Raw genomic sequence first — 17,084 nt, 5'->3', positions numbered from 1 at the left:
GTCTGCAATCCTTGATTTATCAGCAAGTCCTTCAAGTTTTCCTCACTTTCAGCAAGCAAGGTTGTATCTTCTACAGATGACAGGTTGTTAATAAGCCTTCCTCCAATCCTGGAGCCTCCTTCTTTTTCATAGAGTCCAATTCTGATTATTTGCAGACATCCAGATTTAATGCATATGGGGAGAGGATACAAGCCTGTCTCACGCCTTTCCTGATCTTAAACAAGGCAGTAGTCCCTTCTTCTATTCACACAAACCTTCTCGATCCATGTACAAGTTATGCATGAACACAATGAAGTGTCCTGGGATTTCTGTTTTTCTCAAGGCTATCCAGAGTGTGTTATAGGGCAGAGTGGAATGGCTTGGCATAGTCGATAAAACACACGTAAACATCTCTCTGGTATTCTCTACTTATAACTGAGATCCATCTGATGGCAGTCATAATATCCCTTTTCACTCTGTCCTCTTCTGATTGGGGCCTGAATTTTGGGCAGCTCCTGTCAATGAACTGATGCAACCATTGTTGAATGATCCTCAGCAAAATTTTGATCAATGGTATTTTTCTATAATTTAAGCATTCTGTTGGATCACCTTTCTTTGGAATGGACCCAAATATGGATCTCTTCCAGTCAGTTGGCCAGGTTTTCCAAATTTCTTGTCGTCAACAAGTGAGTGCTTCCAGCGCTTCATCAGTTTGTTGAAACATTTCGATTGGAATTCCATGAATTCCCAGAGGCTAGTTTTGGTCTAATGCTTTTTGTGCAGCTTGGATTTATTTTTTCATTCACTGTTGGTTCTTGATCATCTGTATCTCTTGAAATAGCTGAATGTCCACTAGTTCTTTTTGGCAAGTGGTGCTATAGCAACTCTATGTATTCTTTCCATTTACTTTTGCTGCTTCTGTAGCATTCAATATTTTACCTATAGAATCTTTCAATATTGAAACTTGAGTCTTGCATTTTTTATTGTTTTTTTCAAGTTTAATATCTGCTGGGATGTTCTTCTGTTTTGTTTTGAACTCTAGTTCTTTGCACATTTCATTATAATCCTTCACTTTGTCCTCTTGGGCTCCTCTTTGACATTTTCTGCTCAGTTCTTTGACTTCATTTTTTTCTTCCATTTGCCTTGGTTACTTCATGATTAGGATCAAGTTTCTGAACGCTTTCTTACATCCACTTTGGGTTTCTTGTTTAAGTTTTTAAAATATATAATTTGTGTTCCATACAATTAAATGGTTCTTATATATTTAAAAGAGTTGTGCAATCACCATCACAATCAATTTTAGAATCTTTTTCAGTCTTGCATCCATTATTATGAGCTCCTCATTACCTCCCCAGCACCCACCATAGCCCAAAGGAACTTTTAATCTAGTCTGCATGGCTTGCCAAGCTTGGATTTCATATAAAGAATACCATACAGAAAACTCCAACAATGACAACAAAATAAAACACAGAAATGTTTCAGTCTGAGAGAAAGCAGAAGCTAGTAGAAACTGGAACAAGTTAAAGGTGGATCCAAAAGGAGAAAAATTGATACATTAAATCTTAATTTAACTATGTCTGTAGTAATACAGTTTCCCATGCACTCTGTCTGAGGGTAAAACTGTTCGCCTCCCTATTCAACGGTCGAATCCTATGGAGACGCTGCAAACAGATTCTGGGCTTCCTCTGTCATTCCAAAACCTTCTGAAAATTAGGTGCTTAGAATTTAAGTCCAAGAACAATTCTCTTCTCTGATTTTATTACTTACGGTCCTTGGGTCACACGGGTCGGTGTGCTCCTTCTGTGTGGACTTAGCGGACACTTCCCTTGAATGGCTGCTAGATGGCAGTACCATGGTGGATAAGTGGCTGGCAATCTCTGTGCAGGAGGAAGTACTAGCTACTGAGAGTTTTGGAGACCAGGACTCACTCAAGCTTCCAACATCAATAGACCTCAATTGTTTTGAGCCCAGAATACTGTGTTCTGGACCATTGTTTTTCATTGAGGAGACACAGGTCAGGCAGACATAAGGCTCGGAGCTGCCTTCCTGACTTAGTAACTCACTGGTAGCTAGGAAGCCGCTTAATAGCTCAGTGTAATTTTTCACATTGGTTTTCTGATTTATAAATAATAGTGTCTTGGAAAATTTCAGTAAGGTGAGAGGATCAATGAGATGTCAGTGACTCTTCTTCCTCTCTTTTTCCTCCCAATGTATAAATAGATAAAGTTATCTCATAGTTGAGCTCATGCTACAGAATGGTACTGTATCTTGCTTTTATTTCTTTTTAACGTCATGAGCATTTCCCCCATGGCATTAGAAACTGTCTCTGGAAAACTGAAAGCCTCTGGGCTCTCAGGATCACGGAACACGTTTCCTTGGTTGGAGGACATGTCAGGAGAGACCTGTCCCTGGAGAAGGACTCTGTGCTGGGCAACGCAGCACGAAAGAGAAGGCCCTCGGGGAGATGGAGGGACGCCGTGGCTGCAGCAGAGGCTCGAGCACGGGCACGCTTGTGAGGGTGACGCAGGACCGGGCGGTGTGTCATCCTTTGGGGGGGTCGCTGTGGTCAGAACCAACTCAATAGCCCTTAACTATCATGGCACTTGGCTTACTTTTGCCTGCTTTTTCACCAATAGAAATTCAGCATTGCAATCCATTCCCCCTGAGCCAAAGAAGTGTAGATCCTCAGCCTCACTTGGTTGTGTTTGCTAGAGGCCCTGGAGGAGTTTCTGACTCGTGGCACGGCAGTTCCATGTGCGCAGTTTCACGGCTCCTCTGGGCTTTCAAGGCTGTAACCCTCTGCAGGAGACCTGAGGCACTTCCGGATGGGTTTGAACCACCAACCTTCTAGCTAGCAGTCAAGCGCTTACCTGTGCGCATCCCTCTTCGTATGATGTGGTGGCTTTAAGACATGTCTGCCAATGGTGTTCACCCAGGACAGCCAGTGAGCAGCCAAGCGAGCATGCGGACCATGGTCTCAAAAAGGACACCGTGGGCCTCCGCTGTTAAGGCAACAAGAACAGGACTGCGCGCCCAAGCCTCCCATCCAAGGGCGAGGCACACAGCCGGCAAAAGGTTCAGGAGATCAGGAGGGAAAAGGTAGGAGCAGAGACTACGATTCAGGACGTCGTGTCTAGAGTGGGTCAGGGCAGACAGTTCATATATATGCCGTGGCTACTGAGGACCACGCCTCCCATCAAGAAGCAGACAGTCTAAAGCCCTTGCCCTTGAATATGAGCTGGCTTTGATGACTTGCTTGTCATCCTTAAAATGCAGTGGAAGCCACACTATGTGACTTCCAAGGCCAAGTCATAAAAGGCTGCCCCACTTCCTTCTGGCTCTTTCTTCAATCTCTTGTTCTGGGAACCCAGTCACTATGCTGTAAGGAAGCCAAGTCACATGTAGGTCTTCCAGCTGACAGTGCAGGTAAGGTCCCGGGAAACAGGCAGCGCCAACTGTCAGATATGTGATGGAGACACCTTTGAGATGCACTGAGTCCCGGCCACCATCTGACTGCCATCTCCTGAGCTGCTCAAAGTGAGAACCCCCCGGCTGAGCACAGTCAACCCTCAGACCTGCAGGAAAAAGGACTTACAACAACAACAATAGATGGCCTTGGAATGATGAAGTGGTGGTGGTTCTTTCACGTTTGGGGTAGTTTGTACACACCTACATAGAAACTAGAACACCTGGGAGCTATAAGGTGACATAGCTGGCCCAGGAACGGGAAGCTGGCACCACCTAAGGTGAGTGAACTGCCTGCCCTGGTGCATCCGAAACTATTCTCTCTGCTCCCACTGTTTTTTGCTCCTGAACTCAGGAATCCTTTGTCCCACTGTGTTCTCCGGGACTTGGGCATGCAGTCCTGTCCTTGCTGCTTTAGCAGTGAAAACCCTGGGTTTCCCTGTTTAAGATTCTGGTCCATCTGCTCCCTCTGGTTCTCACTGGCGGCCTAGGTTGAGTGTGATTTCTAACCCAGCCCTCCAGAATGGAAGCCAATGATGCCATCTCACGTTGATCCCTGTGCTCTAGTGTCTGAACTCAGGCTGGCTTGCTCTGACCTGGGACCAGGACCTGAACAGATGTAGGGTCCTGGAGAACAACGCGTACCCCACTAGAGGGGCAGGCTCAGGGGCTCTAGGACTATCTTCCCAGATTGGTGCATTGGTGCAGTACTGCTCCAGGGACCCCACTCGGGGAAGCTGGGAATGGCAGAGTGGATCAGTGGTTGGCTTTGGGTTATCTCTACTTTCTGGGAGTAGGCAGCTATCTCTCAGGATGGTTGTTGCTAGCACGCTTATAATACTTATCGTTTCACAAGTCACACCACAATAATAAGCTCTTGATGGCCCTATCCAATGCCAGCTGCATTGTACAGCAGTTTGTGTGCATGATCTCATTTACTCAACATAACCACCCAACAAGACAGGTACTATTATTATCTTTTTTGGGGTGATGAGGTAATTGAGGCTATTTTCTTATATAAGACTAAAAAGTCATTCAATGTTGGAGCTGGAATTAAACTCTGGCTAACAACCACAATTTATGATTAGGAATGTGCAACTTAAGATCACAATAAGCCGTCATTTCTCACCGATGATGTTGCCAAGTAGAAAATGATGGCTAAGAGCAAGGGCTGGTGAGAATTCAGAGCCAGGGGGACATTGCTGGGGGAGTGGGAAGGGATGGCTCACTTCATAAACATGAACACCACCTGCCTTCTTCCAATTCCACTCTTAGATGGCTTATGAACTCCAGAGAAACTCTTGAACTTGTTCATCAGGAAATATGAACAAGAAAGATTACAGAACATTGCTAATAATAAATCATCCCCCCTAAAGAAAAACACAACAACAACAACACAAACCAAATCCCAAAGCACAAATGTGTTATTTGAGGCAGTCAGGAGAAAGAACTATGCCAGTTATGTGAAACGAGGGAGTTTAATGTGAAAGTTGTTAATTAGTTATAAAGTTGTCAACTTGGAGACTAAAAGGGTAGAAGGGTGGATTTTATGCTTTTTCATTTTTTATACTTTCATTGTGAACTGAGTGAAAGTGTACAGAACAGAATCAGTTTTACATTCAACAATTCGAATACATTTTGTTTCATCTCCTTCATTGTAATCCCCTCAATGTAACATCGCTCATCCTACTTGCTCCTGTGTTTCCTGTCGCCAGTCCTCTGTTTTTTCTGAACCCCTTGAACTTTGTCTTTGGGTCAGTGTTGCCCTTTTGATCTCAGATAGTCCATTGTTCTAGGACGTGGGTGCCTCACTAGGGTTATTGTTCCTCCTATACACCTGGTTATTGGTTGGCTGTAAAATTGAGTCATGGGGTGAGTTCAGTTCCAGAGCTGAAGGGTAAGGGTCTTAGTCTTGGGGGCCCCTCCAGTCTCTATCTGACCAGCAAGTCTGGTTGCACTCACTGTCTTTAGTATCTGGAAAGAATGCAGGGCTTAGGACCTGAGGTCAGAGAGCAGAGTGAGCCAGGACTCTCCTTCTTGGCCATTTCTCGTTCCGACCTGGCTCAGCTACACTTTGAAGATGAGCCTTGTCCGTGTCCCCTTCACATGGCCACTGGCACCCGCGCTTTGCAATAGCAGCAGAAAGAGCATCCAGAGAACAATTCCAGGGAAGCATTGTGATCGGCTCTGTTGAGTTACTTGCTCAGCTGTTGGGCCAATCATGTGTGGAGCTGAACATAAATCACAATCGGCCAGGTCTGATCATATGAGGTGATAACAATGAGCTGAAATGGGCCAGGCCTGGTGTCAACGTCTGTTGTGACCACATAAAGGAGACTGAGAAGGTTGGTGGGAAGACAGAAAATAGCCACCAAGTCACTTACTACACAGGGTTTAAATGACCACAACACCTTTTCACACTTCAGGTTCTTGCTTTGTTTTAACCATCACCCTGGGAGAAATCTCCAAGGAGAGGGTCACTTCTATGGTACTTACTCAAAGCCATAATGTTTGTGTTTTCAAAGCATACTCACACCCAAGGTTGTATTTGTGCCTCATCTGAAACCCCCTGAGAAGTGATGGAAGGAACCAGGAATGCAGGGGTTGAGTAACATTGCTAGGGACACCTGGTGGATGCGGGCAGAGGAGATACCAGAGCCCTGGCCTTCTGACTCCCCCTCCAGTGCTCTCTCCCTACAGTGCCAGTCTAGATGAGGGGGAGGAAGGTTTAAGGCTAGTGTCAGACATGCCAATTAAGGGAGGGAGCTGCGCCTGCTCTCTTCTCGAAGGAGCTGGGCCGGCCCCCTCAAGGACAGAGGCTGGTGGCTCCTGCCTTCAGAGCCTGCTCGAGCCCTGATGGGAGAGGGCGCTCCACTGGACCTGGCGTCCTCCCAGTGGGCACTCTCAGCACGCAGCTCCTCCAGGACACCGTGGAGATGCCTCAGTGTGAGCAGGAGTCTCTGGTCTTGAACCTGCATCTCAGACTGAGAGAGAGAACAAGGCCATTAGGGGATATAAAGACAGAAAAACAAACAAACGCACTGGTATCACATCCGTGTTGACACATAGCGAGCCTGGAGGACAGAGCAGCGCTACCGCTGAGGGTTTCTGAGACTGGAACTCTTTACAGGAGTAGAAAACCCCGTCCTTCTCCCTCAGAGCAGCTGGTGGTTTCAAACTGTTGACCTTTTAGTTAGCGGCCCAATGCGTAACCACTGCACCACCAGGGCTCCTTAGTGGGTATAGAGCACTGAAGTTCCCCACCAAGCAAGCTGCACTCTCCGGAGAAGTCATGCCCACCAAAGCATCAGTTTCTTCATCTGCCAAGTGCCAAGGAGACCACCTACCTTGCAAGGCTCTCCTGAACCAACCCCCACACCCACTGCCATCGAGTCCACCCCCACTCATCGCGCCCCTGTGTAGAATTTCCCAGGCTGTACATCTTTATGGGAGCAGACAGCCTCAATCTCCTCCCTTGGAGTGGCTGGTAGGTTTGAACTGCCAACCTTGTGGTTAGGCCGCCGAACACCTAACCCCTAGTACCACCAGGGCCCCTTGGGTTCTTAGGAGAACGGAACCAAAATGAACCCCTGGGACACATTTTCTACCATATGATGTGCTGAGCAACCAACTGTATATCTCTCTACTGTCACTGTTTCATACAACTACTTATCTGAGTTTACCACACCATTATATCCTATCATCTTTGCTATCACGAACAAGATTAAAAAAAATAGGTATTAAGTTGCTAGAAGGATCTGTTGTGATCCGCCAAGTTTTTCATCAGCTAATTTTCAGCGATAGATTAGCAGCCTTTCTTCCTAGTCTATCTTAGTCTGGAAGCTCGGCTGCAACCTGTCCACCCTGGTGGACCCTGCCAGTGTTCCAAACACTGATGGCATGGCTCCCAGCATGCAAGCTACCGTCGGGCGACAACCTGACAAGTTGGTGACGAGCAATGTTTCCTTCTGTTCTACGATGGTCACCACGAGTCAGGGCCAACTCAATGATTACTAAGAAGGTCATCGCGGCTGCAGATGACCTGCAGTGGAGCACACCCAGGGACAGTGGTTCTCAACATGTGACTCGGTGACCCATAAACAAGCAAACAAAACAAACCACAAACTCATTGCCATCGAGTTGATTTCCATTCCGAGCAGCCCTCTTGGACAGTCCTGCAAGCAAGACTGTTCCACCTTGGTTTGAACTGCGACCTTTTGGTTCACTACCAATGAACCCCTGTGCCACCAGGGCTCCTCTGGGGTCCCCTCGGGTCCTAAAAACCCTTTCAGAGGGTTCACCAGGTCAAAACTCTTTTCCTACCAGTATAAAGAGGTTTTGCACCCTTTCGTTTCCATTTTCAGATGCGTCTGAAGCAGAACTCTCTTCAGAAGCCACATGGCACGATAGATAACCTAACAGCTCGAGGGCAAAGGCACTTAGGAGATTCCAGCTGGCTTCTGTTAAGGGGGCCATTAAAGAGATTTTCAGCCATGTTAAACATTATAGGTATTTTCTCAAAGAAAAAAAATCCCTAATTTCATCAGTGTGTGGAGCTGGACGGTTCACTTCCAGCTCGGTGTTCAAATCCTCCAGCCACACCTCAGGAGAAAGATGAGGCTGTCTGCCCCTGGACAGTTTGACGTCTTCAAGACCCTCAAGAGGGTGGCTATGGGTTGGTATCAACTTGATGGCAGTGGGGGTTTGTTTTGTTTTATTTTGGAATGACTTTGTTATCCTGATTTTAAATGCATTCCTGTTAGAGATTTACAATTTCTCAGCACCGATGGCTCATTGAGTCGGGATGAAGTATGACTCACACAAATGAGAGTGTACCGAGAGTCCTCAGGATTTTGGAAGAGTCTCATCTCACAGGGCCCAAGGTCCTGAGATGGATGGGCTCTGGGCAAAGTCCAGCACTCAGCTTGTCCTCCTGCCAAATGTCACCAGGCTGCTTCATCCGTGGTCACGGCAGCCCTCTTCTCTCTTTTGGACCCAGCCAGGAATGAGGGGCTGGCAGATACCGGGAAGTAGGGAGAAGACGGAACTCTGGTGCAGCCACCAACTTCCTCCTGCTGGTGGAAATGACTGACATCCAGTGGGGGGGGGTCCTCCCCTTCCCTGAAGGGCAATGGAGCCAGGCATCATTCCACGTGATAGGGGTTAAACCAAGTGTGGTAGCTACACAATCATTTGTCAATTTGAGGATTAAGAGGGAAGGGGTGAAGTCTAGCCTGTCAATTAACTGATAGCCAATGAGGCCTCTGTGTGGGCGTGGCCTTCTCCTGAGGATTCTGGGAACTCCAGTATTCCTCACTGGAGGTGGGAGACACACTCTCTCTGCTCACACCCTTCAAGACATTTCTGAGTAGAAGCTAACCTGAGACAGTCTGAGTTATGGAGCTGAAGGAACCACATGGAGACCCCTGCCAGTGCAGAGATGCTTACAACACCATTGGATCCACAGGACCTCCCACCCACTAGCCTGTGATCTTACTGCATTCGGTGTCATTGCATGTGTTGCACAAATCTGAAGAGGACTTTATAGATTGGTATCCGACATATGGGCTAATATCGAACTTATGGACTTGATTTGGGAGGTTTTCTCAATAATCAATTGTTCTTGTATATAAACCTCGTTTTTATACACAGATGAGTCTCCCTAGGTTTGTTTCTCTAGTCTACCCAGACTAACACACCAAATTTGATTGCAAAAGCCTGGGGTAAGCAGGAGGATACACAAGGTCCCCTCTTTTCTTAGTATCATGTGGAGGGAGATGTCCGCTGTCCTTCTGATAGCTCCCTGTCCCTTCTCATCAGCCTGTCTCTCTGTCCCTCTTTGCGGTGTGAGAGAAAGGTGCTGAGTCAGTGGGGAAACATCAGCTTCAGCTTACGTGCCTGCTGCTTACAGGCATGTGGGAAGATCAGCTGCCCAGCTTCTGGACACCTGAGGACCATGGGAGGCTGTAGTCCTTGCGGCTGGAGGAAAGAATTCCTTGGTTCCATGGGGAGCCCTGTTGGGTCAGCTGAACCAAGGGGTGAAGAGAGCAAGGGTTCCCCATGAGCCTGTGACCTGGAAACCCAGAAGGAGCCTCCAGGGTAACGTCCTTCCCTTCAGTTCTGTCTGTCCTGCCACAGAGTGAAGGGTTGGCTCTGGGCATCGCCACCCTCTTGGCCGGTGCGTCATGTACTTGGGCACCCCCCTCACCTCTAGACGTGAATAGGCACCACCAAAAGGGGTGCCGGGGCTTGGCTTCCTAACAACGTAACACAGAAGTCCAGGAGAAGCGCTCCGACGGGGACAAAGCAGGGGCCTCTGCCCTGCCTGCTAAGGGAATGAACAAAGAACTCTGTGAACCAAGTGATGAGCCAAGGATGCTGTGAGGACTGGCCAACACCTTCACCTTGAAGCCAGGCCTAGAAACATTCTGACACCGGATAGTACTCAAAGATAATTCTGAGACGTGCTGGCTCACGTCGGCTGGAAGAAACCACGTCTGAGACCCAAGGAAAACGGAGTCACTCATTAGAAAGACGCTTGACCATCTGCAGTGGCAACCCCTCCCACTTGCAAGTGCCAAAGGAGAACTAGAAGCGTTCCCGGGGGCAACATCCCTTCCTCACCTCGAGAGGGGGCCCTGCGGAGCTCCGGAACAACGCGGGTCTTATCTATGCTTAAGACGGTCCCTTCTCAGCTCGAGAGGAGCTGGCTTCATTTCTTTTGAAGTGACTATGAAGTAATGAAACTGTGTCTTCCCTGTTTGCTGCTGTGAGCATGTGTGTGTGTGGGCTCGGCTTCTCTCTGGGCCCTAAACCAACCACTTGGGTTTGGGCCTTGCTGGTTCACCCCAGGTGCTGAACTTCACAGGCTCCCGGGCCGCTCTTTACCAACAGGAAATGGAAGACAGGAGCCAGCTGGGCAGACACCATTTCCTCATTATGCTTTCATGATGCTCAACTTGTAACAATGAAAACATATCCTGCCTATCAGATATTTACATGACGATTCATAACAGTGGCGAAATGACAGTGATGACGTAGCAACGAAAATAATGTTATGGGTGGGGGTCACCGCAACACGAGGAACTGTACCAAGGGTCGCGGCCTGAGGAAGGTGGCGAACCACTCTGGTGTAGGGACCTTTGCACATGCTCCTCGCTTTGCAAGATCGGCTGCTTCTGTCCACGGTGCTCCCCCAGGTTAGGCCAGGCCTCTGCTCCTCTGTGGGGCTCCGGCCCTGTCCCCTCAGGTGTCTGTTCCCTCCTCCTGCTCTCTGTCCTTTCTGGCACGTGCCTCTCCCCAGGATTGGATCTGTCCTTTGCTTCCCACTACAAGGTCATGTCCACGAGGGTGAGGGCTCCAGGTGAATGCCCACTGCCAACGTTTCAGCTGGCAGCCGAGCGTGCTCACCATTCACACCATCCAGGGACTCAAATCCTAGTCTGAGCATCGGCATTCGACAGGACCCGGGCTAAGCAGCAAGCAGATTCCATGTCCACCGGGGCCAGGATGGAACAGTCCACATGGATACGCCTAGCGTATATTAAGTAATCGTGTTCACTACATCCTTTAATGCCCCCGATGATGTTGGTACCTCTGTTACCCCTGCTTTATAAGGGAGCCGAGACTCAGAGCAGCGAAGTCCCATCGGATACCACAGAGCAGCACAGCTGGGCAAATACCCAAGAACTCAATGTAATCCCCAGACCAGTCTGGCGAGCACTTCACCCGCCTGGTGCCTCCTAAGTAGGTCATGACCTATTTATCCAGCACCTGAGATCATCAATGTGCCACGTGGCTGGTCTCAGAGGGCTGCCTGCAGGGCCCACACCCCAGCCTGCAGCCTCTGCCCCAGCCAAGTGTCCGCCTTAGGGAGAGGGTGCCAGGGAGCCCTGAAAGTACGAGGTAGGGACTACAGGTAGAGAAAATTCAAAGCCTTACCAGTTCCTTTCTCAGCCACTCCAGGGTCTCCCTGAGATTCTCAGCCGGCTTGTCTGCTCTTTCCATCTCTGTGACCTTGGAAGAGACCTTGTGCTGCTGGCCTGGGCGTGGGCCCGATGGACCTCTGTCTTCTATAGCCCCTTACCTCTGGTCGGCTGCGAGCGGGACTGGGCTAAATCCCTGAGGATGGAGCTAATGAGAGCAGGCAGTGGCTCACTAACTAATTGGAAAACGTAGTTGCTTTTTTGGCTTTTCTTTCTTAAACTAAAGGGCTTCTTCAGCGCTTGATCACATGGAGCCAAGAGGGAGGGAGACCCCTGAGGGTATGGGCGTGTCTCAGTGGCGGCGGGTTCTAGAACTCGAGAAGATTTGATGCCAGTAGGATCACAGAGACTGAAACCTTCATTAAATGATCATTAGAATTGGGATTTTGGAAATAGGGGTGCCCCCGCTCCAGGACTTGGATTTGCAAAGACCTATCTGTGTACAGATAGTTCATTGGGGGATGACATACTTCCTGACTCCTCAATTCCCCTCCTCACTCCTGTCTAGAGAGTCTCCTGCTTCACTGTTGTTGCTGGTGGCCTCCAAGTGGGTTCTAAAGCATAGCAACCCTGTGGTGCAGAGTGGAACGACCCCACAGGGTTTTCAAGGCTGTGCCCTCTCCAAAACAGATCACCAGGCCTTACTTCCGGGGAATCCAGGAGTGGGTTAGATCCATTCACCTGTAGCTTTGTAGTCCAGCTCTTATCTGTTGGTGCCACCCCAGGGATTCCACCTATCGAATCTCTCAAAAACCAACTCATGGTCACTGAGTCTATTCCGACTCAGGGCCATCCCATTGGACAGAGTAGCACTGCCCCTGTGGATTTCCAAGATTATAACTCTTTACAGGGCTGGACAGCCTCATCTCGCTCCCATGGAGTGGCTGGTGGTTTTGAACCATTGATCTTGTAATTAGCAACCCTATGTGTAACCGCTACACCACCAGGACTCCTCCTTTGGAGTCCGGATAAAAGTAAATGCTTACTTTGCAGGCCCTTTCATGGATGTCCAGGGGACCCATTTCTAGTCAATGAGATAAATGCTGAATTTGCTCGTAGGCTCCTAGAAACGCCTTTACCTTCCAGATAAGAAGGAAATGCCACCACTGCTCTCCCTCGGCTCCTACTTTCTCCGGCCAGGTTTACAGCCATGATGCCCAGAGCTACAGTAATGAGCTCACAACCCGAAGACAAGGGCCAAGAAAACTGCAGAGATGCTGGAAATTGGAAAGTCCCCAAGTCAGGGAATTACCGGCAGACTTTCTGTTCTGTGAGACAATGAACCTCATTCTTCGTCGAGTTCCCTGCTACCTGCAGCCAAACACGGTGTGTACACGGCGCCCCATTTCTGTCTCACAACACACTCTACGAAGTGGGAGTGGATATTGTTCTAGCCTCACTTTCAGCAAGAGAGTGCCTATTGTGCACCCAGTCATGGATTGCTTACTGCATTCCCGGGGCTGTGCTCAGGACTGGGCACAGAGCCCAAAGCAGACCAAGACAATCCTTCCTTCCCTAGGGCGGACATCCCAGCGGGCAGAGACAAACAACAGTCGAATGAAAGCTATATTTAAGTGGGACCTCTTTTTTTTTTTTTTTGCACTGCACATGAACTAATGGGGTCAGTTGCCGTCAGGTTGGTGCTGACTCATGGTGAACCTGGCCGTGTCAGAGTAAACGCTCCATGGCTGAGTTTTCAGGTGCTTCTGGGTGGGCTGGAACCTCCGACCTTTTGGCTAGTAGCTAAGTGCTCGTACCATTCAACAACTCTTCACATGAACTAGGAAGTTAGTACAGTGAGTAATGCCAGATGATCGGCTGTCGTGATTTGCAGAACACATTCAATCACGTTTTGAGCAATTCCTCATCAACCCCGGTTACGCAAGCTCCCCTGATGATGAGCTCATCACCCCAAACTCACAAGGAATCGGTCTTAGTTCGCTATAACGGAGATACCACGAGTGGATGGCTTGAGCTCCCAGAAATGTCTTCCCTAACAATTTGTGGTTGCTATAGTTGTTAGGTGCCATCAAGCCTGTTCTGACCCATAACAACCCCATACACAACAGAACAAATCACTGCCAGTCCTGTGCCAGCCACACAATTGTTCCCAAGCTTAAGCCCATGGTTGCAGTCACAGTATCAATCCGCCTTGTTGAGAGCCAGCCTCTTGTTCGCTGCCCCTCTACTTTACTAAACACGATGTCTTTCTCCAGGGATGGGTCTCTCCTGACAACATGTCCAAAGGATGTGAGATGAAGTCTCACCGTCCTCGCCTCTAAGGAGCACGCTGCCCATACTTCTTCCAACACAGATGGGTTTGTCCTTTAGCAGTCAGTCCATGGTCCTTTCAATCGTCTTCTCCAGCACCACAACTCAAGGGCATCACTTCTGCTTGGCTCTTTCTTATGCAATGTCCCCTTTCTTTTTTTTTTAACATTTTATTAGGGGCTCATACAACTCTTATCACAATCCATACATATACGTACATCAATTGTATAAAGCACATCCGTACATTCTTTGCCTTAATCACTCTCAAAGCATTTGCTCTCCACTTAAGCCCCTTGCATCAGGTCCTTTTTTTCCCCCCTCCCTCCCCACTTCCCCCTCCCTCATGAGCCCTTGATAATCCACAGATTGTTATTTTGTCATATCTTGCCCTATCCGGAGTCTCCCTTCCCCTCTTCTCTGCTGTCCATCTCCCAGGGAGGAGGTCACATGTGGATCCTTGTAATCAGTTCCCCCTTTCCAACCCACTCACCCTCCACTCACATGCATATGAGGCAATTGAAAATGCCATGGCTTGGGCCAAGCCCACTTTAGTTCTCAAAGTAACATCTTTGCTTTTCAACACTTTAAAAACAGTGGTTCTCAACCTTCCTAATGCTGTGACCCTATAGTACAGTTTCTCATGTTGTGAGTTTCGCTGCTACTTCATAACTGTCATTTTGCTATTGTTATGAGCAGGGCGACCCCTGTGAAAGGGTCGTTCGACACTTAAAGGGGTTGCAACCCACAGGTTGAAAACTGCTGCTTTAAAAGGTTTCGGCAGTAGATTTACCTAATGCAATGTGTCTTTTGATCTCTCGACAGCTGCTTCCATGAGCATTGAATGTGGATCCAAACAAGACAAATCCTTGACAACGTCAACCTTTCCCCATTCATCGTGATGTTACCTATTGGTGCAGTTGTGAGTATCAAACAATCCTTGTTTACAGCAGTCAAGCCAGACAAAAGTGGCAAGCCTCTGGAGGAGAAAACGAGGGCAAGGGCCAACCCCTCAGGGTTGGGGAGAAAATTTTCTGAGACTAAAGGCCACATCTAGAAGCTCACTGCACCACAACGTTAAATAAAACTTACCATCCCTGTTTCTAAGGAGCATTCTGGCTGTACTTCTTCCAAGACAGATTTGTTTGTTCTTTTGGCAGTTCTTGGTATTTTTATTCTTTCTCGCCACACCCATAATTCAAGTGCATCAGTTCTCCTTCAGTCTTCCTTATTCACGGTCCAGCTTTTACATATGCATGAGGCGATTAAAATGGCTTGGGTCAGGCTCACCTTAGTCCTTAAATGCTCTTTAAAGAGGTCTTGTGCAGCAGATATTTCCAAGGCAATATGTCGCTTGATTTCTTTGATTACTGCTTCCATAAATGTTCATCGTGGACCCAAGAAAAGTGAAATCCTTAACTTCAGTCTGTTCTCCATCTAGCATGATGTTGTCCATTGAGCCTGTCGGGAAGATTGCTAGTCTCTTTCCATTGAGTCATAGTCCACACAAGAGGCTGCAGTCCTTGATCTTCCTCAGCAAGTGCTTCAAGTCCTCCTCACTTTCAGCAGGCAAGGTGGTGTCCTCTGCTGGTTGTCCATGGGTATTTCTCTAATCCTGATGCTGCATATTTCTTCACGGAGTCCATCCAGTTTCTTGGATTACTTGCCCAGCATGCAGAGTGAATAAAAACAGTGAAAGGGTACACCATGTTGCACACCTTTTCTGAATTTAAACAATGCAGAGTCCCCTCGTTCTGCTTAAATGGCTGCCTCTTGGTCTGTGTACAGGTTCCACATGAGCACAATTAGGGTTCTAATTAGGGTTCTAATTGTTTGTTATGGTCCACATCATTGAATGTCTTTGCCTAGTCAAAAGAACACAAGGCTACATCTTTCTGGTAGTCTTTCTTTCAGTGAACATCCATCTGACGTCACCATGATATCCTTCCCTCCATGTCCCCTTCTGAATCCAGCTTGAATTTCTGGAATTCTGCAACCATTTTTGAATTATCTTCATCAAAATAGTCTTGAGAAGAATCCTAGAACACTGCATTGTGCTCATGCAGAACAATCCATTGAGAGGCAGTTCTGAGGACAGAACAAGGGAATACTGCGCGATTTAAAATCAAGAAAGCTGCGTTTCAGGGTTGTAATCTCTCACGATACTTATTCAATGTATATGTTGAACAAAAAATCTGAGAAGCTGGATTATATGAAGAAGAATACAGAATCAGAATTGGAGGAAGGCTTATTAATAAACTTTGATATGCAGTAGACACAACCTTGCTGGCTGAAAGTGAGGAGGACTTGAAGCACTTGCTGATGAAGATCAAGGATTGAAGTCCTCATTATGGATTACAATTTAATGTAAAGGAAACAAAAATACTCATAATTGGACCAATAAGTAGAATCATGATAAACAGAGGAGAGATTGAAGTTGTCAAGGATTTCATCTTGCTCGGATTCACAATCAGTGCTCATGGAAGCAGCAGTCAAGCGATCGAATAATGTACTGTGTTGAGCAAATCTGCTTCACAAGACCTCTTCAAAGTGTTGGAAAGCAAGGGGGTCACTGTGGGAACTGTGGGAACCACGCCTGACCCAAGCCATGGTGTTTTAAATGACCTCGTATGCATGTGAAAGCTGGACTTTGAGAAGAAAGACCGAAGAAGAATCAATGCATTTGAATTCTGGTGCTGGCAAAGAATATTGGAAGTACCATGAACTGCCAAAAGAACAAACAAATCTGTTTTGGAAGAAGTAGAGCCAGAATGCTCCTTAGAAGCAAAGCTGGCAAGACTTCATCTCATGTACTTCGGACACGTGCTCAGGAGAGAGAGATCCCTGGAGAAGGACATGATGCTTGGTCAAAGTAGAGGGGCAACGAAAAAGAAGAAGGCCCATGACAAGATGGATTGACACGGTGGCTTCAACCTTGGGCTCAAACATAAGACCGATGGTCTGGATGGCTCAAGACTGGGTGGTGTTTAGTTCTGTTACCCATGGGGTCGTTATGAGTTGAAGCCAACTCAATGGCACCTAACAACAACAACAACATAGGTTTTTATTGACTCATTATCAGAAGTAGTTCTCAGACTTTTCTTCCTATGCCATCTTCGTCTGGAGGCCCCACGGAAGACTGTTCAGCAGTATAACACCTAAACCTCCACTGATGATGGACGATGTCTGGCTTGAGGTATATTGGCTGGGACCCAAACCTGGGTATTCTTCATGGACAGTGGGGATTCTACAATGAACCACACTGCTCTTTCCAAAATGAACACGAACTTGAGTAGTATGCAACATCACATTTCTACTCCGAGGTCTCAGCCAGAGAGCTAGCCTTACAGGCAGCATGAACACAAACATGTCTGCGTGCAGTTTCTC

General features: G+C 47.6%; 1 protein-coding gene across 1 annotated transcript; it reads right to left on the bottom strand.

Annotated features, from left to right (window-relative positions):
• Positions 1–6,197: 6,197 nt before the first annotated feature.
• C12H20orf202 (chromosome 12 C20orf202 homolog) lies at positions 6,198–11,451 on the bottom strand. The gene is made up of 2 exons (XM_075527666.1): positions 11,386–11,451; positions 6,198–6,428 (listed from the first exon to the last, which is right to left on the bottom strand). Exons 1-2 carry the CDS (start codon positions 11,449–11,451, stop codon positions 6,198–6,200), a joined length of 297 nt encoding a protein of 98 aa, XP_075383781.1.
• Positions 11,452–17,084: the final 5,633 nt, after the last annotated feature.

The sequence above is a fragment of the Tenrec ecaudatus genome, chromosome 12 (genome assembly GCF_050624435.1).
Source record: "Tenrec ecaudatus isolate mTenEca1 chromosome 12, mTenEca1.hap1, whole genome shotgun sequence".
In the NCBI taxonomy this organism is placed as follows: Eukaryota; Metazoa; Chordata; class Mammalia; order Afrosoricida; family Tenrecidae; genus Tenrec; species Tenrec ecaudatus.
Note: the sequence above shows the minus strand (reverse complement) of the source record. Positions and strands in the feature narration are given on the sequence as shown.